Source organism: Cydia pomonella, chromosome 19 (assembly GCF_033807575.1).
Source record: "Cydia pomonella isolate Wapato2018A chromosome 19, ilCydPomo1, whole genome shotgun sequence".
In the NCBI taxonomy this organism is placed as follows: domain Eukaryota; kingdom Metazoa; phylum Arthropoda; class Insecta; order Lepidoptera; family Tortricidae; genus Cydia; species Cydia pomonella.
In genome coordinates, this window is record NC_084721.1 from 2,062,943 (window position 1) to 2,085,658 (window position 22,716).

General features: G+C 41.8%; 2 protein-coding genes across 2 annotated transcripts in view; one reads left to right on the plus strand and one right to left on the minus strand.

Annotated features, from left to right (window-relative positions):
* The window catches only part of LOC133528581 (transcription termination factor 2), a 43,986-nt gene extending 40,308 nt beyond the window's left edge, over window positions 1-3,678 (minus strand). Inside the window, exons 1-3 of the mRNA XM_061866018.1 lie at window positions 3,387-3,678; window positions 2,465-2,530; window positions 88-534 (exon numbers count right to left, since the gene is read on the minus strand). Of these exons, the coding sequence (XP_061722002.1) occupies window positions 88-534; window positions 2,465-2,530; window positions 3,387-3,564 (691 nt within the window). The 5' untranslated portion in view covers window positions 3,565-3,678. The remainder of the gene's footprint in view (window positions 1-87; window positions 535-2,464; window positions 2,531-3,386) is intronic.
* Window positions 3,679-4,057: 379 nt separating this feature from the next.
* Window positions 4,058-21,323, plus strand: LOC133528140 (protein CLP1 homolog). The gene is made up of 9 exons (XM_061865389.1): window positions 4,058-4,339; window positions 4,436-4,597; window positions 6,057-6,276; window positions 7,849-8,019; window positions 8,971-9,059; window positions 11,270-11,371; window positions 13,136-13,267; window positions 14,918-15,099; window positions 19,897-21,323. Exons 1-9 carry the CDS (start codon window positions 4,247-4,249, stop codon window positions 20,006-20,008), a joined length of 1,263 nt encoding a protein of 420 aa, XP_061721373.1. The 5' UTR covers window positions 4,058-4,246; the 3' UTR covers window positions 20,009-21,323.
* Window positions 21,324-22,716: the final 1,393 nt, after the last annotated feature.

The window sequence follows — 22,716 nt, forward strand, 5'->3', positions numbered from 1 at the left end:
AGGGGGTTAGCTCGGGCGACTCCAGTTGTTAAAGCTCTAAGGCTAAAAATAATACCTAAACAGCAAAATTGTAAATAATATATTTACCATCATCGCTTTCCGCACTGGTATCGTCTTTGTCATCTTTGCCTTGCTCATCCATAGTTTTATCATTATGACTAGAATCACTTTCAACTTCACTATCATTAGTATCATTACCATTGTCAATCTCTTCTTCATAATCACTTTCCTCATCATCACCTTTCCCTTGGTCAATCTTAAAAGTATCATCACCATCATCCATAGTTTCATCACAACTTTCGTCACTATCATTTACTTTACCATCTTTCCCACCATCAATCTTTAAAGGCGTTTCTTTCTGGCATCTCACTTTACTTTTAACGGCTTTTTCGATGATTATGGAGTTGTCAGAGTCAGAGTCGAGGACCATGCGCTTTTTGACTCTGCGGATGACGGGAGAGTCTGTGGTGGTGTTGAGGGATTTCGGGCGGATAGGTGGGCGACGTTTGGGTAGCAGTTCTGGGGAGACTTCCTCTGTCAAAAATAATTTTAACATCAAAACCTTAACCTTCACTTGTGTTGGACGTTAGTAGCTATATATCATTTAAAAAAAAAAAGTTGCGTTAATGGAAATAATGGAATCGGTGTTTTCTATACAGTATGCAATCTCCAGATTACAACATTTTGGTTATCTATTTTGTTCCAAAGCTTACGTGGGATTGGAATTAGGACACGTCTACCGTATGCACCCGGATCAGTGGGCCAAATTGGCTTCCAAATGGACACCGCAGATCAGATCAGCCAAGGCAGAAGCAGACCAAAAAACCGGCCAAGTGCGAGTCGGACTCGCGCACGAAGGGTCCCGTACTACTATATATAAAAACAGCTAAAAAATTATGTTTGTTGTATGGGAGCCCTCCTTAAATATTTATTTTATTCTGTTTTTAGTATTTGTTGTTATAGCGGCAATAGAAATACATCATCTGTGAAAATTTCAACTGGCTAGCTATTACGGTTCATGAGATTCAGCCTGGTGACAGACGGACGGACAGCGAAGTCTCAGTAATAGGGTCCCGTTTGACCCTTTGGGTACGGAACCCTAAAAAGAGGTGGCAGGATGACCTTGAAGCTTTTTGCAGCGACTGGCGGGAGCATGCACCAAATCGTGATGAGTGGCGGAAGAAAGCGGAGGCCTTTGCCCAGCAATTGGACACAAGATAAATAGGTACACATTTTTGATAAAATTAACATGTGACAGGGCTCAAATTTGGTTCAATTATGCATGACCAGTGACTATGCATTATCATCATAACATTGAGCGAATTTGATAAATAATTGCGCCATCTACAATAGGCGGGTCCACACAGAACGAGCAGACGCGCGAGGCAATCTCCTCGCGCACAAACCGGCCAGTCCTCGGCCGAGGCGGCGCACTCAGGCGAGGAAAACGCGCGCGCCGCCTCAGCCGAGGCACGTCTATACTGGCAAAATTGAGCGCGAGGAAATTGCCTCCCGCGTATGCTCGCTCTGTGTGGACCCGGCTAATAATGATGATTTTTTTTATACCACGATGGTGGCAAACAAGCATACGGCCCGCCTGATGGTAAGCAGTCACCGCAGCCTATGGACGCCTGCAACTCCAGAGGAGTTACATGCGCGTTGCCGACCCTTTAAAAACCTGTAAACTCCTAGATTCTCTGTAGATTTGATGAGACATGCATGTTGCATTGAGATTTAGACTTTCAATATTTACTTCCCTCCAATAGGAAACAAAACATAAAGTACTCGTGATTTGCTTACCACTGTGTGTCCATTTGAAACAACTGATCTTCTCATTATGACACTTTTTAATGGTTAAAACAATTCTAATGTTATTGAATTCCATATCAAACAAAATTTTACAAAATATAAACTTATGAAACCAAAATATTAAACAAAGATGTTATATTTTTAAATTGCTTAATCACATTGCTGAAACCTCTGACCACAATGTTCACAACACAACTACCTTTACAGGTTTTTTAATATTCTTACGTAAAATTATTTATACTACACACAGAGTAAGAAACACATATTTCTGATTACAACTTATGAATAGCCCTGTACAGCCGAGGAAATTGATTCTTTAGCAGTTTACGGTTCACTTTATATTGGACAGCTCTTAGCATAAGAATGTACAACCAAATTTACTTAAACCGCAAATTGCTAAAGAATCAATTTCCTCAACCATACAGATAACATGGTGCGCTGTGCACTGTGAGCCAAATGGCCTTCACATGCAACCACTTCGCACAAAATTTGACCATTATACTTTAATTTGTCTTTAACCCAAAAAAACTTAGTTTCTAAATCTAAGATAGAGCATGTACCCAGACTTTAATAGAAACTATAGCACCTCTTTAAAGTATAGTGGTGTTTTTTTTACCAACCTAACAATGAAAATATTCATAAACATAAAGATTACCATCATCACTGCTCCCTATTATAGTTTTTGGTGCCTGGGGATTGTCTGTTTCATTATCTGACCCATCTGTAAATAAATAGAACAAATTTACTTATACTTTTTATTTGTATTGTCTAGACATTTGTATATAATCAATAGTTGTTTGTCAATCGTAATATAAATTCATAGAGATTTAGAAGCAAATGTATGAACTCATACTAAACACTAATCAAAATGTAAACAGGCCCTGAGGCAAGTATAGACACTTGTAAGCATGTTATCAAATAAAAATAAATGATTGATTATCTTCAAAATGGTGTTTTAGAATAATATGTATATTAAATTAGATTAATTTATTACTTAAAATAATCGGACAGACAGACGGACATGACGAATCTATAAGCGTTCCGTTTTTTGCCATTTGGCTACGGAACCCTAAAAGATAGTATTTTACACAAAAGGATAGAACAAAATGCTTTCACTAAACTGTCTTTGAGGAATTAATTTATTTTAAGCTCAGGAATGTGCATTCCTGAGCTTAAAATTAATTAATTCCTTCCTTCCTTTGAAATTAACAGTAAAAAAAAACAGAAAAGAAACAAAGCAAAACAAGCAAAAAATCAAACATCAGATATTCTTCTAATCTCATAAGCAGTTTTTATACTCAGAGAAAAGCCAGACAGGTGATGGCTTATGTTTATACCTGTAGCATGACCCAGTACTGTGATAACATTGTTAATTAAATATTAATTTTACCATGTTCACCCTTTTAGTTTGAAGTTTAAATACTAATACACTAAAGTCGAGCAAAGACGATACAGTAAAAATTTAATTAGTTTATTGCACAACAAACTATTCTCTTGGTACAATAGCAAATAGGATATGAGTGTATATTAGTTTAAATTATGTATTATGTACCGGAAAATAATTGATTTCTACGTACCGTAAACAAGAGATTCATCTGAATCAGGTACAACCGTGAGGTTATTTCGCATGGGAGTTTTCATAGGAGTTTTTGGCATTAATTCTTCGAGAAAACTTTCTTCGATAATGTCAGTATCTGAATCACTTTCTACTTCCACCCCCGACTGGTCTCGGTATTCAAAAAATGAATTCTCCATTTTTTTGTTATTTTATTTCATATATTTCGTTTCATATAACAAACCAAATCTCCAATTCTCCATTCCAAAATATTATTTTGAAATGTAATGTCGTTGTCTACGTTTCGATACTGCTTTGCATAACATTTGTAAGTTTACAAATAGTAATTATAAAACTTGTACAAATTATTCAATTCAGTCATTTATATATAAAACAGAAAAATGCAACAGATTTAGAAGATTATTATGCATTTAAATAGTATAATAATTATGCAAAATAAGCGAAAAGCGTTTTGTCAGTGCACTGCCAACCTTTTAAAACAATACGTTTCGTTTAATGTATGAAGGTTACTTGAAAAGTTAGATGATAAAGTTTTCTGTCGCAAAATAAAAAAAAAAATATTTTTTAAAGTATAGTTCATGGTTGGTAAGTCAAAATAATTAATGACCATATTATTCAACCGATTTCAACTGACATCCATGGCTGAGTGTTCATCGTTCTAAAAGCCTTGAATAAGGAAAAAAAAACCTCACTTTGTTTGTGATGTGACATTTGTCACTTTGTCAGTTTCAGTTTGTTTGTCACGTTTGTGTTGTTTTCACTTGTGGATTTCTGTCTAGAATATAAAATAGTCCTGAAATCTATTACATAGGCTAAATATCCAACTTTTCATATTTCACCTGAATTTAAGTTGAAAATAAAATGACTGAAGTTCAACTACAGGAATTCAAACTGGAGCCTGATTCGGAGCTTCGTTTTGAAGTCGAATCCAAGAACGAGAAAGTTGTTTTGGAGGTAATATAATACGAAATCCATAGTAGCAGTTTGAGAGACCAATGAGATAACTTAATTCCGGTTCGTAATAATGCCCTCTTTTTTGTTAAATTGCAGATAAAAAGCGGTTACGCGGAGCTGTTTGGTACCGAGCTAGTCAAAGGGAAGCCCTATGAGTTCCATACGGGAGCTAAAGTAGCGGTATTCACGTGGCACGGCTGTACGGTGGAGCTGCGAGGCCGGACTGAAGTCAGCTACGTAGCTAAAGAGACCCCCATGGTATATAATTTTGACACAATTCTTGTTATTTTAGTATGAGTTACTGGTAGTAGAAATGTTTTGTTATTGTAAACAATAAAAGTTTAAAACAATAATTCTTAAGCAATTTCCTGTGAATGCTTTTAATTTAGGTATATATTGGGATGGATTACGGAACATTGGTTATGTCTTATGGTTGCACAACCAAGATGTTGCATATGCATATATTGTGTAACTCAAGAGATAGGTATGACATGATACCTACATGTATAGTAGAGCCTCAATAATCTATACACAGGCTAATCGGAACATCACTGTAATCCTAACAGTCTTCCTTTCCTGCCGTAACACCTGACCTTAGTTTTGTTTGTAGATTATAATTATTTTTCGCAAGGATGCAAAGTTACTCTGTGTTGTATTTCATTGCCAATTTGCCACATGTTTTTAAATACTTATACCTAAAAGTAAAAGCTTTGACCATTGCTGAAAAGTGTGCCATATAAGACAGCTTGAAACAGTGTCTGCAATTTTGCTTTTTCAAATGTATGGTGTTGGAAAAGTAAAAAATACAGTAAAAAATTTCAAAATCTCTATAATTTTTTTTTTAATATAGTTTTGTTGCTATCATACTGTAATCTGAATACTTTGTGAGTCTGAACAGGGGTTGTTTTTTGTAGTCCAGATTATCGAGGCCCATCTGGAATATATTTTAGGTCTGCTGAGGTTTTCTCGAGGGACTACAGTATGGGGTTCTTCAAAAAAGAATTATACAGGTTTTTAAAGGGTCGGCAATGTGCATGTAACACCACTGGAGCTGCAGGCTCAGGTTACGGTGACTGCTTACCATCAGGCTGGCATAAAAATAATATTAGGTGAATTCTGTTTAAACCTACAAACTGTTTATATAAACTAAAGTTGATGAGATGTTTATTTATTTACAAGTCGAGACTACTATGATACTAAACTTACACAAATATACATTTTTAATATACCTACATTTATGTTTCGTGTGTCAGATGCCATTTTGCACATGTCTGCACATATGCCGTACTCCTGCTGCTGCCAAGAAGGAATATCAGCTTTTCTGCCGGTGTCCCGTTCTGGGACAATGTTTAGGTACTTCATAATAACAATGCTAGATCATTTCATTAGACAAAGATTTCGGTTGGGTTGGTTCTATTCCACAAACAACACTCCACTAAAGTAATTTTTTTACAGTACTGTTCCATTTATTAGACAAAGATAGACTACAGTTAATCAATATCCAGTACCATCAACATACTTTTAGGCTTATAGAAACTTCAATATTCCATGTTTTATTGGGCTATGGTATGTTGGCCCGGCAGATGTGGCAAAATGTGCAAAATGGAGGCCAGCAGACGTAGCCATTCCCTCCAAGCACACAAAGGGATATACAAATATTCAATATAGATGTTGTTGATAAAATTGACATGTATTTGTATTTTTTTAAATACCTCAGGTTGTCTACCTAAACGTCCATGCTGCATTAGAGCAGCAGCGAGTAGCAGCCGAGCAGGAGAACACCAGAGGCCCAGTCACCATGGTTGTGGGGCCTGGAGATGTCGGCAAATCAACACTGACCAGGATACTCCTCAACTACGCTGTGAGGATGGGCCGGAGGCCGATATATGTGGACCTAGACGTGGGTCAGGGGCAGATTAGTGTGCCAGGGACTATTGGTAAGTTATTAAGGTGTAAATATTATAAACCAGACAAGTGCGAGTCGGGACTCACCCACCGAGGGTTCCGTACTTTTTAGTATTTGTTGTTATTGCTATCATGGTTCATGAGATGCAGCCTGGTGACAGACGGACAAACAGACAGACAGACAGACAGACAGACGGACGGACGGACGGACGGACGGACGGACGGACGGACGGACAGCGAGTCTTAGTAATAGGGTCCCGTTTTACCATTTGGGTAGGGAGCCCTAAAAATGAATTATAAGTTTTGGAGAAAAAGTAAGGTATTAAATTATTATTGAGCAACAATTTTATAGCCAAGAATTAATTGGCTCCGCATATGCAAATTCAAAGAGACTTTAGCAAAAAAATTATTATACCTGACTTACGTTGGCAGGTAAGATAGATGCACCACTGCTCATGCACTGGAATGGACTGCATGTGGAAGCCACAGATGCTGAGAAGTGGTGCATCTAGATTGCCTAGTTATATTTATTTTTTATATTTATTTTTTTGTACTTGTAGATATGTTATTATTATTTTATATGTCACTAACCTTAATTAATTTTAAGATTTGTTGTAAATACTAACAATTATGGATCTATTGTGGATTCGAAATAAATAAATAATTGAATTGAATTGAAATAAAATTAGTGTATCATTAGTCATTACTTACATTATTTGTTTCCAAATTTTTAACCCCTCTCTTGCCAGCCAAATAAACACAATCTTAAATTTGAAGTTACCTTTTTGCTAGCAAATTCAGACCCCTTGGGAGTTGAGGGATTAAGGCTGCATTTCCTCTAGAAATAAAGACAAAGACCAATAGAATCAGTTAATTTACCTATCCTCGTTCAGTGCGGCTCTGGTTGGTAATTTTCTTTTAGGACTATTGGTACTTAACACACACATCTCTCGCCACGCATCCTCACACATGTCTGGTGGAAGCGCAGCCTAAAGGTTATTTTTAATATGTGCTTTATTGTTAAAATAAGAAAAAATAGTAATAAATAATAATAAGAGAAAATAGAGTTAGACCAAGCTAAGTTGGCAGCGATTTTGATACCCCATGAGAAAGTGTTATTAAAACGTCATAATAAATAATAAATAAATAAATATTATAGGACATTATTACACAAATTGACTAAGTCCCACAGTAAGCTCAATAAGGCTTGTATTGAGGGTACTTAGACAACGATATATATAATATATAAATATTTATAAATACTTAAATACATAGAAAACACCCATGACTCAGGAACAAATATCCATGCTCATCACACGAATAAATGCCCTTACCAGGATTTGAACCCGGGACCATCAGCTTCGTAGGCAGGGTCACTACCCACTAGGCCAAACCGGTCGCCAAAATAATAATGTTATAGAAGTTTGATGTTTAAAATAACCCTTGCACAATCTGGGCTCCCAAAATCGTTGCCAACTTGGTCTAGCTCTAGTAACCTTTTCACTCACAATTTTTTTTTTATAAATCTATTAATCTTAAATACATAATTAAAATCATATAAAGACAGAGGCACCTTTTGACCTAAAATTATGCTTTTTTTCCAGGAGCCTTACTAGTAGAAAGACCAGCATCAATAGAAGAAGGTTTCAGTCAACAGGCGCCTCTAGTATACCATTTTGGACACAAATCAGCTTCGGAGAACTTAGAGCTTTACAATACCATAGTGTCCAGGCTAGCCGAGGTCATAGCTGAGAGGTGTGAAAACAATAAGAAAGGTAATTTTTACAAGATTTTATTTAGTTTCACCTGTGACACCTGTCCCATTAGTGTGTTTGTAATCATATCTTGCAAGCTAAATTGGGTACTTGACACATGTTGAATATTATAACGGAATTTAGCTAAATGGATAGAAAACAAGCCATTCATTAGAAAAAAGTGGAATAAAAAAAAAAGACTTATTGAGATTATAAAAAAAAAACATAGCCCAGCTTCAAAAAAATTTTTTTTTTTTTACTTTTAAAAATTAATAAGAAAATGGTACCATTCGATTCCTAACATTTTATTGAAAATTGCATTGTATGACAACTATATACATAAACGCAATATTTCAGGGTCAAAATAGCAATTTTCTTGATCTTCCATACATTTAGGACAGGCTAATGTAATGTGACGTCACATTACAATATCATTTTGTTAGAGGCGTTTCAATCGTCGAGTGCGAGCGTCAGACTTTAAGTCTCATTTCTGACCTTTGTGTTGCTTAAATGCCATGAGTCCTATATATATACATTTGATCCTCAGGAAAATTAGGATCGATAGACATTATTTACAAAAAAACCGGCCAAAAGCATGTCGGGCCACGCTCAGTGTAGGGTTCCTTAGTTACTCTTCCGTCACAATAAGCTAAACTGTATGGAGCTAAAAGTATAGTAAATTGTTAACTAAGGGATGAAACGGTACCTTTCAACAAATAGGCAAATTTGCATAATCAGTACCTAATTAAAGTAAGTCTTTTTACTATGAAGGGGAAACTTTTTGCGATTATGCAAAAACAGCTAAACTGATGATGTCCGCTATAGTTTTCATTTAATGTATTTCTTAAGCTCTACTTCCACGATTTTTTTTTCATATTTTTTGGACCTATGGTTCAAAAGTTAGAGGGGGGGGGGACACATTTTTTTTTCACTTGTATGCGATTGATTCTTATTGCTTAATTGTCTATCCAGCGTCAACGTCAGGCGTCATCATCAATACCTGTGGTTGGATCAAGGGCGCCGGGTACAAGATGCTCACGCACGCCGCCCAGGCGTTCGAGGTATGACTCCTTTTAAAATAAGGTGCCTCATTTTAATACAAGGTTCAGGAGTCGAAAAATCGCTCATTAGATCATAATACAGTTGCCAAAAAATTAATTAGGAATCTTGAGTATTCTCTCAAGTGACTTCAGCGATTTGAATCCTGATGTTTTGACTTTCGCTCAGCTCGATAGAAAAAAAATCAAGAACGTAGGTCTAAAACGCACGCAGCTAAAAATATGAACATCGCTTCTAAAAAGGCGCAATTTTATTTTGAAACGAACTTATCGATTACTCTTTTTTAACTTACAAAAATAAAAAAACAACGGCTTGCACTCCGGGAGTGCCGGCGGAAGTGAAAACTTGAATATTAACATTGTGCATTTTTGATATTTTAGAATGGTTAGGGAATCATTTTGCACGAATTGCTTTAATTATCAGTATAAAAGTACTATCATTTATGTTGTAAAATACAATATTCATTTATTGCGCTATCGTACACAAACATGACAATTTGTCAATACTTCAGAAATATTACAATTATTTAACATAAGAAATGCACAACGTTAATATTCAAGTCGCGCCGGCAGTCTATTGGCTTCAATGACATTGTAACAGTTTTTCGATCAGGTCACGTGTCCGTAATATCTGACTGACGAATCTGTCGGTCACGTGATCTGTCGCTAGTTTAAAAAAAATTTCTCCATCACAAAAAGTGTACAGCGCCGCTAAAGAAGTTTCACTTCAAAAACATCATATCGGCGATTCCGGACAGGCACAGACCTCGCTCACGCTTACTCTCAGTAAGAGAACCTGAACCCATGGGCCCTTAAGAATTTATTGATGTTTTCCAGTAAATTAATCGGCAAAAGTGAGGCTACGATCTGGTTGCTTAGCCATTCCTAAGGTTAAACAATTTGAGACCCTTACAAATACATATAACTTTATGTTTAGCGATAAGGCCGCCTATTTGTATTGTCATCCCATCAACTGAGCTACTTTTTTTATAAAACACTAGAAATCACGCTTATGATACAAAGATTTTTCTAACAAATCCAAACACAGCTATGATACGATGATCCATCATGAAGTTCCAGTTCATATCTTTCGGCTCCATCATCAGATCAATTCGACATTACCATATTATTGTATTGTCATCAGAACTACATACAGCTGCCAATTTTCATGACGCTACGATCCTTGGAAGATGGTTAAATTAGTTACCTTAGATTCCATTACATAATTAGTTACACACAGGTCGACCTAATAAAAGCGTGTTAAAAATCTTGTAAATTGATTTAATGGACGCTCGATATTGGTCTGGTCTGTCATTGCCTTTTAGTTCGTGTAGCTACCGTTGGCGCTTGTTGCGTATGCAGCTGTAATGTTCAGCCAAGGTATGGTTGGACCGGACCGATACAGTGTTATGTTTACGATGCTTGATATATAAATAATCTTTACTTAATGAAGTAGTTATCTTTTATCTATTTTTCAATTTGTTCACTCTATATTATTTTATGTCTTTTTCCTTCTTGTCTGTTACCTTTCGTGATTTTTCTCACTTGATGGTCTCATCGGAAGATCAGCGCTGGAAGCCACCAGCAACATGCTGAGATGAGGCCATTTCGTGGCACTTTATACTTTCTTTGTTTTTGTTATATTATGTAATATAATGTGTCTTGTTTGTGTTTACGAATAAAATTACTCTATTCTATATACGTTGGTTAATTGTGGGTCAAATCTTGGAAGCTAAATTTGACCCACTTCCCGATTTCCGATTGAGCTGAAATTTTGCATAAATATGTAAATCGGATGACAATGCAATATTATTATGACATAGAGCTGATCTGATGATGGAGACAGGAGGTGGCCATGGCCACTCATAAAACAAAGCAACCTAATTGTGTTTGGGGTTGTTAAAATTGTCTGAATGTGTATTAGTTGCTGTGGAAAGAAAAGTACAGTCAGCGATAAAAGTTTGTACTGAAAATGAAATATTTCCAAAAACTTACTTATACTTGTTTATTTTCATATAAGATTTTTTTTTATATACCATGACGGTGGCAATCAAACATACGGCCCGCCTGATGGTAAGCAGTCACCGTAGCCTATAGACGCCTGCAACTCCAGAGGTGTTACATGCGCGTTGCCGACACTTTAAAAATCTGTACACTCCTTTTTTGAAGAACCTCATACTGTAGATGGCATTTAACTGAAAGTTTTTCCGCAGGTGGATGTTATATTAGTATTGGACAATGAGAGATTATACAACGAGCTAAAAAGAGACATGCCAAAGTTCGTCAAAGTTGTTTACTTGCCAAAGAGCGGTGGGGTGAGTATTTTATTCTATCATCATTTTCATTTTATTTTATTTATTGAGAACACCACGCTGCGTTCAAAAACCCGCATTGCTGACGTAGGCGAGAAAGCCGCTAGGCTAAAATGGGACTGGGCCGGTCACGTCTACCGCATGCACCCAGAGAGGTGGGCTAGCATAGCCACCGAGTGGATGCCGGTAGAGGGACGTGGACGGGCAGGCCCAGGCGGAGATGGCGGGACCTGGACAGCCTGAACAACTGGCCGGAGGAAACACCAAATCGGGAATCGTGGAAATCAAGGGGAGAGGCCTTTGCCCAGCAGTGGGACACTCAAACAGGCTATTAAAAATTTTTTTTTTGAGAAACAAACGGTTATATACAATAAAAAGTGTATACAAAAATACTTTCTGGTAAACTTAAATTGTAAATATACACATGAATTTAAGATACTACGAGTATTTAAATTTTAATATTAGAGAAGTTACACATTATGTGAAAAACTTTAAGTAATGTAAAATTTTATATCATTTGAAAATATAAGCTTTATCAATTCTATTAGAAAAGAGACAGTCAGTTGTCTAACAAGCTGTGGGCCGGCTTAACCCTTTTCCAGGCATAGTACAGTCAGCGTCAAATACTTCGTAGCAGTCAAAGTGGCCAAATAGTTCGGTACACCATACTAAATATATGGCGTACCGAACTATTTGGCTACTTTGGTTGCTACAAAGTATTTGACGCTGACTGTACGATTTATCGACCACATACCAGTACCCGCCATTAGAATTTCAACTTTAAGGTTCAAATTAGATTACACTTTCAGGAAATGTTACTTGTCTTCAAATGAATCATCAAAGCTGGATTAATTGGAATATATTTGGATTTTTTGGGAAAACCTTGTAGATTGGTGCGCCCTGGAAAATGGTTTAGACCTTACGGCAATGAAACAAGATTTAGTAATAGTGAACTGTGATGTGCTTGTTTTTACTTACTATATTTTAATTAGAAATTGGAATAGAGGCGGATTGACAGAGTAAACTTTAATTAAAACATTTAGAACGTCATTTTACTTTGATACTTATTATTTTACTGATATGTGTTAAATTTGTTAAAAATCAAAAAGTGGCGCTATTTTACTGAGCATAAAAGATGGCGCCATAACTTGGGCCTATCCTTGTGTAGATGGCGCCACTTTTTGATATTTAACAAATTTAACACATATCAGTGGAAAAATAAGGATCAAATTTAAATGGCGTTCTAAAAGTTTTAACGCATTCCCTGCCAGGGAGCGTGGCCCAGGAACAAACTTTTATGACGGTGAACGCATATATGCGTCGGTGGCAGTGAATGCGTTAATCTTGTGTCGAAAATGGCAGTCAATTTACAGGGGCTACAAAGTTTACTTGGACAATCCGCTTTCAAATTCTCTTTGGTATTGCTGACTGTACCTATCTACTTTTGTGTAATATAAAGGTATTAAATATCCATATGGACAAAGTGACAAAAATATGCACACACTACCTTAACACATTCACTGCCGGGAACCCACCTGGTGGGCGCTCGTGAATTTTGTTCAGATGCCGGACAACCCGCTGGGCGGGTTGTTATGTACGCAGCTATAGACCACCGGTTTCTGGGGTAGTGCGCCGTTTTTTGTCTCGCAGTGAATGTGTTAATATATAGGCAATAAGGTCGTGTATACATATTTTTCGCACTTTGTCCGTATCGATATTTAATACATTGACTGTACAAAGTATTTATTACTGCTTACTATTGTGCAGGTGGTAGAGCGCTCGAGCCAAGCACGCGCCGAGGTCCGTGATTGCCGAATACGCGAGTACTTCTACGGCAAGCGCACACCCTACTACCCTCACTCTTTCGATGTCAAGTTCCAGGATCTCAAGATATACAAGGTAATTTTTATTTGCCTATATCAGTCCCACTGTTGGGCAAAGGCCTATCTCGTTATCTTATCTCCATTCGGCTTTATATGGAGGTTACATGAACTGTACAGGGCACCACATGCCCATTTTAAGTTATCGATTTAGGTTACTAGATGGCAGATCCGACAACTAACTAGGTGGACTAAAATGTCAACGGAGTGGTGGCCACTTTCGGATGAAAGAAGCCCTTGGCCCGTTGGGTCGTTGGTTGGACGACATTCGGACGATTGCGGGTCACTTCTGGATGAGATTGGCTCAGGACCGGGACAAGTGGCGTACTGGAAGAGAGGCCTATGCTCAGCAGTGGACGATAAAGGGCTGATGCATGCATGATGAAGACGATATGATGAGATCCGACAAAAAAAATTCATGACATCCGGTTGAAAATTGCGATCTTTAGAGGAGAATTTCCGGACATACGAAAGCAGATTGCCCGAGTCAAAACCGGGATCCAACTCTCGGAAACCGGTTAAATTTCCAAACCTTATCATGTACTTGGCGCAAAATCTTTTAATTTCGGTTGTGCTCGAAAAACCGTTATTTTAAAACCGGTTTTTAAGAGAACAGTTCCTATCAAATTAACCGGTATAGAGCAATAAAAACCGGTTTCTTCCTATGTCGTTGTCTATGTTTACGTGACACACAACCAGGCCGGCCGGCCATTTCTTTGCTCGTCGAATAAATTGTTTTTTAGGTTACAATAAATTTCTTAAAACGTTTGCGTTATTAGAAAAGTTCGGAGGAAAACAGAAATAAACCGGTTTTTACTGGTATTTTATTAACCGGTTCCCTTTCGGCCGTCATCGCAACCGTGTTTCACAACCAGTTGTCTATGAGGGTTTTTTAGTCTTTCATGGCAACCAGTTGTGATATAAGATTAATTATTCCTGTCACACAACCAGTTGCGAAAAAGGAAAATCTCAAAAAGCCTAGTTGCTACAAAAGACTTAATTTTCTTTGTTCACAACCATAGTTGATATTTTTAAGCTTTGTAATTTCTGCTTAAATCACAGAGCACCAACCGCTTTTGTGCCTCAGGCTTACAAAAAGCATACTATTTAAGAGCAGTGTTACAGTACCTTAATGTACAATAGGTATGAACACTGTGATTTACTGATAATTATCAAATATCGTGATATCTTTTGATCGTCTAACTAGTGTAGTATATTGAGGGAATACAATATTTATCACAAACTGAGATCTGGAATCGAGAAATCTAGATTTCCGTAATAAATAGGTATTGTGATCCCTTAATATAAGTACTATATTATAAACGTACAGTAAATACTGCGATATGTCAGTACGCATCGTGACAGCTATGGACGACACGTGATACAAAACCCGTTACAGTACTGGTTGCGTAACAGGAATAAATATTTTTCTGTCACAACTGGTTGTGAAACACAGTTGCGATGGCGGCGATTTTTTTCTTCATTGACAACTGGTTGTGTAACAGGAATAAATCTTCTTATATCACAACTGGTTGCCATGAAATACTAAAAAACCCTCATAGACAACTGGTTGTGAAACACGGTTGCGATGGCGGCCGAAAGGACCGGTTCGAGCCTTGCGGGGATCTTCGCTTACGCTTCGGTCTATAAACAAACAGTTTGATTGCAGGTGGGCGCGCCATCGTTACCGGACTCGTGCATGCCGCTGGGCATGCGCGCCGAAGACGCGCTGACTAAGCTGGTGGCGGTGACGGTGACGCCGGCGCTGGCGCACCGCCTGCTGGCCGTCACGTTCGCGGCCGGGCCCGACGACGACGCGCCCTGCTCCAACCTGGCCGGGATCGTGTGCGTGTGAGTACCGAGCACTCCATCACCGGTGTAGACGACGACGCGCCCTGCTCCAACCTGGCCGGGATCGTGTGCGTGTGAGTACCGAGCACTCCATCACCGGTGTAGACGACGACGCGCCCTGCTCCAACCTGGCCGGGATCGTGTGCGTGTGAGTACCGAGCACTCCATCACCGGTGTAGACGACGACGCGCCCTGCTCCAACCTGGCCGGGATCGTGTGCGTGTGAGTACCGAGCACTCCATCACCGGTGTAGACGACGACGCGCCCTGCTCCAACCTGGCCGGGATCGTGTGCGTGTGAGTACCGAGCACTCCATCACCGGTGTAGACGACGACGCGCCCTGCTCCAACCTGGCCGGGATCGTGTGCGTGTGAGTACCGAGCACTCCATCACCGGTGTAGACGACGACGCGCCCTGCTCCAACCTGGCCGGGATCGTGTGCGTGTGAGTACCGAGCACTCCATCACCGGTGTAGACGACGACGCGCCCTGCTCCAACCTGGCCGGGATCGTGTGCGTGTGAGTACCGAGCACTCCATCACCGGTGTAGACGACGACGCGCCCTGCTCCAACCTGGCCGGGATCGTGTGCGTGTGAGTACCGAGCACTCCATCACCGGTGTAGACGACGACGCGCCCTGCTCCAACCTGGCCGGGATCGTGTGCGTGCGAGTACCGAGCACTCCATCACCGGTGTAGACGACGACGCGCCCTGCTCCAACCTGGCCGGGATCGTGTGCGTGCGAGTACCGAGCACTCCATCACCGGTGTAGACGACGACGCGCCCTGCTCCAACCTGGCCGGGATCGTGTGCGTGTGAGTACCGAGCACTCCATCACCGGTGTAGACGACGACGCGCCCTGCTCCAACCTGGCCGGGATCGTGTGCGTGTGAGTACCGAGCACTCCATCACCGGTGTAGACGACGACGCGCCCTGCTCCAACCTGGCCGGGATCGTGTGCGTGTGAGTACCGAGCACTCCATCACCGGTGTAGACGACGACGCGCCCTGCTCCAACCTGGCCGGGATCGTGTGCGTGTGAGTACCGAGCACTCCATCACCGGTGTAGACGACGACGCGCCCTGCTCCAACCTGGCCGGGATCGTGTGCGTGTGAGTACCGAGCACTCCATCACCGGTGTAGACGACGACGCGCCCTGCTCCAACCTGGCCGGGATCGTGTGCGTGTGAGTACCGAGCACTCCATCACCGGTGTAGACGACGACGCGCCCTGCTCCAACCTGGCCGGGATCGTGTGCGTGTGAGTACCGAGCACTCCATCACCGGTGTAGACGACGACGCGCCCTGCTCCAACCTGGCCGGGATCGTGTGCGTGTGAGTACCGAGCACTCCATCACCGGTGTAGACGACGACGCGCCCTGCTCCAACCTGGCCGGGATCGTGTGCGTGTGAGTACCGAGCACTCCATCACCGGTGTAGACGACGACGCGCCCTGCTCCAACCTGGCCGGGATCGTGTGCGTGTGAGTACCGAGCACTCCATCACCGGTGTAGACGACGACGCGCCCTGCTCCAACCTGGCCGGGATCGTGTGCGTGTGAGTACCGAGCACTCCATCACCGGTGTAGACGACGACGCGCCCTGCTCCAACCTGGCCGGGATCGTGTGCGTGTGAGTACCGAGCACTCCATCACCGGTGTAGACGACGACGCGCCCTGCTCCAACCTGGCCGGGATCGTGTGCGTGTGAGTACCGAGCACTCCATCACCGGTGTAGACGACGACGCGCCCTGCTCCAACCTGGCCGGGATCGTGTGCGTGCGAGTACCGAGCACTCCATCACCGGTGTAGACGACGACGCGCCCTGCTCCAACCTGGCCGGGATCGTGTGCGTGCGAGTACCGAGCACTCCATCACCGGTGTAGACGACGACGCGCCCTGCTCCAACCTGGCCGGGATCGTGTGCGTGTGAGTACCGAGCACTCCATCACCGGTGTAGACGACGACGCGCCCTGCTCCAACCTGGCCGGGATCGTGTGCGTGTGAGTACCGAGCACTCCATCACCGGTGTAGACGACGACGCGCCCTGCTCCAACCTGGCCGGGATCGTGTGCGTGTGAGTACCGAGCACTCCATCACCGGTGTAGACGACGACGCGCCCTGCTCCAACCTGGCCGGGATCGTGTGCGTGTGAGTACCGAGCACTCCATCACCGGTGTAGACGACGACGCGCCCTGCTCCAACCTGGCCGGGATCGTGTGCGTGTGAGTACCGAGCACTCCATCACCGGTGTAGACGACGACGCGCCCTGCTCCAACCTGGCCGGGATCGTGTGCGTGTGAGTACCGAGCACTCCATCACCGGTGTAGACGACGACGCGCCCTGCTCCAACCTGGCCGGGATCGTGTGCGTGTGAGTACCGAGCACTCCATCACCGGTGTAGACGACGACGCGCCCTGCTCCAACCTGGCCGGGATCGTGTGCGTGCGAGTACCGAGCACTCCATCACCGGTGTAGACGACGACGCGCCCTGCTCCAACCTGGCCGGGATCGTGTGCGTGTGAGTACCGAGCACTCCATCACCGGTGTAGACGACGACGCGCCCTGCTCCAACCTGGCCGGGATCGTGTGCGTGTGAGTACCGAGCACTCCATCACCGGTGTAGACGACGACGCGCCCTGCTCCAACCTGGCCGGGATCGTGTGCGTGTGAGTACCGAGCACTCCATCACCGGTGTAGACGACGACGCGCCCTGCTCCAACCTGGCCGGGATCGTGTGCGTGTGAGTACCGAGCACTCCATCACCGGTGTAGACGACGACGCGCCCTGCTCCAACCTGGCCGGGATCGTGTGCGTGTGAGTACCGAGCACTCCATCACCGGTGTAGACGACGACGCGCCCTGCTCCAACCTGGCCGGGATCGTGTGCGTGTGAGTACCGAGCACTCCATCACCGGTGTAGACGACGACGCGCCCTGCTCCAACCTGGCCGGGATCGTGTGCGTGTGAGTACCGAGCACTCCATCACCGGTGTAGACGACGACGCGCCCTGCTCCAACCTGGCCGGGATCGTGTGCGTGTGAGTACCGAGCACTCCATCACCGGTGTAGACGACGACGCGCCCTGCTCCAACCTGGCCGGGATCGTGTGCGTGTGAGTACCGAGCACTCCATCACCGGTGTAGACGACGACGCGCCCTGCTCCAACCTGGCCGGGATCGTGTGCGTGTGAGTACCGAGCACTCCATCACCCGTGTTGATGACCCTTCTGGCCTAGTGGGTAATGATCCTGCCTATGAAGCCGATGGTTCTGGGTTCAAATCCCGGGTAAGGACATTTCTTACAGTTATAAGTATGGATATTTGTTCCTGAGTCTTGGGTGTTTTCTATGTATTTATGTATCGTTGGTTGAGTACCCATATCGCAAGCCTTTGTGGGCTTACTGTGGAGCTTACTTAATTTGTGTAATAATGTCCAATAATAATATTATTTATTTATTTATCACAAGTAGCTCTTTAAGCTGAAGACCTCGCAAGCTGGTCTTTGCATAACTTAAAACTGAAAAAAAGGGTCAGACATTTTGAAAAATTTAAAAACAATCTATAAAAATATCTATATCGGTTCAGAAATGCGGCCCAATAGAGGAGAACAGCCGGACATACAAAGCAGTTATGTATATATATGCTGAAACGGACGCTTTCCGCTCGCTTGGTCGGTGTCTTTTTTACGCGGCACACTACCAGACCGGCCTGCCGTCTCGTCACTTGTCGAATAAACCGGTTTATTTAGGTAACAATAAAGTACTTAAAATGTTCGCGTTCTTATGATATTATTTTGACGACCGGTTTGGCCTAGTGGGTAGTGACCCTGCCTACGAAGCTGATGGTCCCGGGTTCAAATCCTGGTAAGGCCATTTATTCGTGTGATGAGCATGGATATTTGTTCCTGAGTCATGGGTGTTTTCTATGTATTTAAGTATTTATAAATATTTATATATTATATATATCGTTGTCTAAGTACCCTCAACACAAGCCCTATTGAGCTTACTGTGGGACTTAGTCAATTTGTGTATGAATGTCCTATAATATTTATTATTATTTATGATAGTCTCTCTATCGTCTGTACAATGGGGAATGTTCAGAAAAACGTTTTCATCACCGCTCCTCCCGCTAAAGAAACTAAAGTTCATCCTCACTTTCTCGTCACGTGGCAAACCAAGAACAAGCGGGCATCTCGCTCGTTTTTGCCCAGAACGTGCAAGTTGTGGAATGAGCCACCTTCTAAGGTACCCTTGCGATATGACTTGGGGTTCTTGAAGAAGCAGGTATTTAGGGTTCTCAAAGGTTGGCAACGCAAAAGTGGCTCCTCCGATGTTGCTTATGTCCATGGGCGGCGATGACTGCTTCCCATCAGGCGGCTCGTCTGCACGTTTGCTGCCTTTCTTTCTTCCTCGTGTTGTCCCGGCATTTTGCCACGGCTCATGGGAGTCTGGGATCCGCTTGGCAACTAATCCCGAGAATTGGTGTAGGCACTAGTTTTTACCAAAGCGACTGCCATCTGACCTTTCAACCCAGAGGGTGAACTAGGCCTTATTGGGATTAGTCCGGTTTCCTCACGATGTTTTCCTTCACCGAAAAGCGACTGGTGAATACCAAATGATATTTCGTACATAAGTTCCGAAAAACTCATTGGTACGAACCGGGGTTTGCTGCCTATTAGATTAAAAAAAAATCAGAGTAAAACCGAGATAAACCGGTATTTACCGGTATTTTTAAAACCGGTTCCAAGCCTTGCCGTGCTGGCGGGTCGCTAGTTTGCTTATAAACCCAGCTTTCATTTCCAGGACCGCAGTGGACATGGACCGGCAGATGCTCACCATCCTGTCCCCGCAGCCGCGGCCGCTGCCCAACACCGTGCTGCTGCTCTCCGAGCTGCAGTACATGGACAACCATTAATAGGATACTCGACGACTTCTCCATACAAACGTAGTCCTCATTTTCCCTTCTGGATATTGACATAGAAAATATTTTCACAGTTTTTTAACTATAGCTTAGCTTGTTTGACTTTTTTTGATTTTTATATTATATTATTATAAATATTAAGAGCGAATAACAAAAAGGAAGTATTACTGCAATGTTCTGACGCCACAGCAGCACTCTCACCTATCGTAAACCATAGGGTAACTTATACATACCGTGCCTTAAACTGTTTTTTGACAAGTTTTCACAGATAATAAAATATTGATGGATGCGTCAAGGCGATTTGCTTACAAATGGCCTACCGGGAAACGTGAAAATCGAAAATTAGTGATCTACCTCTTTATCGCTTAAATATACAAGAGTGATAGAGAGGTTAGATAACGAAATTTCGATTTTCTTGTTTCGCGGTAGACCCTCAGATTGTGATGGATTGTGGTAGGGCCCCCAATGCAGTTTCGCGTAATATTCCCTATTTCATACTGTTGGGTTAATCAACTTTTTTGTTTTGTTATCCTGTCCCGTTGTCCAAGGGACAACAGTGGCACAGTTTGTTTGAAGAGACGTTGTATGCCGTTCTATTAACATGCTTAGTAGGGGGCCCATTATGGACATTGGTTATAACGACCACAAAAACGCAAGTTTGATACATTTAGTACCATAAAATCAGTATTTCAATGAACGTTTGTCCCCTGGACAACTAATCGTAACCATGGCAACGAGTGACGCTAAAAAGTTGATTCTCCCTGTTAATATTTAAAAAATCGAAATAATTCAAACGAAGCATGCCGCTTCGTTAGCTGTGATTATGTTACATCAAATTGTGTTAAAATATTGTCTATTATTTCAATATCCAGAGAGGAAAATGCGGACTACATTTGTATGAAAAGGCGATTTCGTCCGGTCGTCCCCTTTAGTCTTAAAGTGCGTCCACATCTGGCGAACGCGCCGCGAATCTGTTCACGTATGGCTCACTTAACTGCGCGCGCACATTATGTACGCGCGTAAAGACTACTCGTGTGCAGTACGCGGTGACGCATTCGCCAGATCTGGACGGACATCATTATCGCGGGAATCCAGACCGAAAGACATGCTCAAATGGCCTAAAGCAGACCTTATGCCCTAGTAATAAGATTTACAAATTGATCGAATCGGATACATTGTGATGTCATAGTTCCCATTCTAGAGCCCTAGTTTTAGCATTGATATGATCTGCGAGGATCTAAATCTAAAACCCACAAGACTGTATATAAATTATATTTGCTAAGATGTAATAAATATAAATATAAAATTTCACTTTTTTTTCATTCAATATGTCCTAAAAAAAGTAGTAAATAAAAGACAAATTCATAATTAAAATATTTATTGACGTATCGACGAAAACACAAACAAAGCAAGACTAGTAATGAATTGAATTCATGACACATGGCATTTCATAAAATACCATGTTATAATAATACAACATAATTATTACTCACTCAAACCTTTACGTATTACAGCAAAGAGAATTGATTGTAATAGACAGGTAAAGTCTAAGAAAATAACGTGCTCCTTAACATCCAAACCAGATGGCGCTGTACTGCGCCATGTTTAGCGGTCACTGAATTGTCAAACGTCAACTTTTGACAATCACAGTTTCCGCATAATGTATGGAGTTGTACAGCGCCATCTGGTTTACCTACGCATCTTAATCAATGTATCTTTGTTATCAGCCTTATTATTAGGAAATATAAGTATATCTATTGTTAATTGGCGCCCGACAAGCGGTGGTTTCCTTTGAGGCCGAAATTATCTTTAAGACTCATTTGGACGGTTGGAGAACACACATGCGAGTGTGTTACATTGTATCCCCCTTATTCATAAACATATAATAAAGTTAACAAGCCGCTAATAATCATTTGTCCCTTTCCGACTTATTGATGACAGAAAGGGACAAGCGATTATCATCGGCTTGTTAAATTTAGTAGGCGTTTATGAATAACGCCATATGTATTTAATCGATCGATTGAATTAGTTGTATCATATGCGTGTGTCAATAGAATACTTTTTAGCGCGAGAATATATTTTCTGTACTCGCCTTGTCGCCGCTTATCGGACAGTTGCTGCTATTTAAGAAGAAATAAGCAAGCAACGTGGGCAGGATTGATACAACGCAATCAATACCCTAAGACAATGTCTGTTTTTGCTTGTATTCACATAACGTATGCGGAATGAAATCTGGACAAAATTCAATGAAACAACGTTATTTTTTATAAAGTTTTATGTTTTGAACAACGTTAAATGCAAGGAAAAATTTACTCCAATGCGAGATGGTACATTAACCCTTTGAACGCCAAGAGCCACTAAAGTGGTCGTGTGCTGTCGTGCCTACCACGCCAACGACCACTGAAGGGGTCATGGCAGACGCAAGATGGGGTCAAAGCAATTTTACTGTTGACAGATAAGGTTTAAATTCGTTTCTCACTAGTTTAGATTTTGGCGTGTATGCCATATATTGATGCAAGAGAGAAAGCGTTCAAAAGGTTAAATCCATCGGTGTCGACAACACAAATGTTGGCATTTTTTTAGTTCATATTTTATTTATTTATTACTTATTGCAGAAAACATAAATAACAATGTACAAATGGCGGACTTAATGCCAAATGGCATTCTCTACCAGTCAACCATAGGGCCAAACAGAGACTTAC

Coding starts and splice junctions, on each gene's coding strand:
- LOC133528140 (XM_061865389.1), top strand. CDS start 4,247: ATGACTGAAGTTCAACTACAGGAATTCAAACTGGAGCCTGATTCGGAG. Junction 9,060..11,269: donor ACGCCGCCCAGGCGTTCGAG/GTATGACTCCTT, acceptor GTTTTTCCGCAG/GTGGATGTTATATTAGTATT. Junction 15,100..19,896: donor CTGGCCGGGATCGTGTGCGT/GTGAGTACCGAG, acceptor TTTCATTTCCAG/GACCGCAGTGGACATGGACC.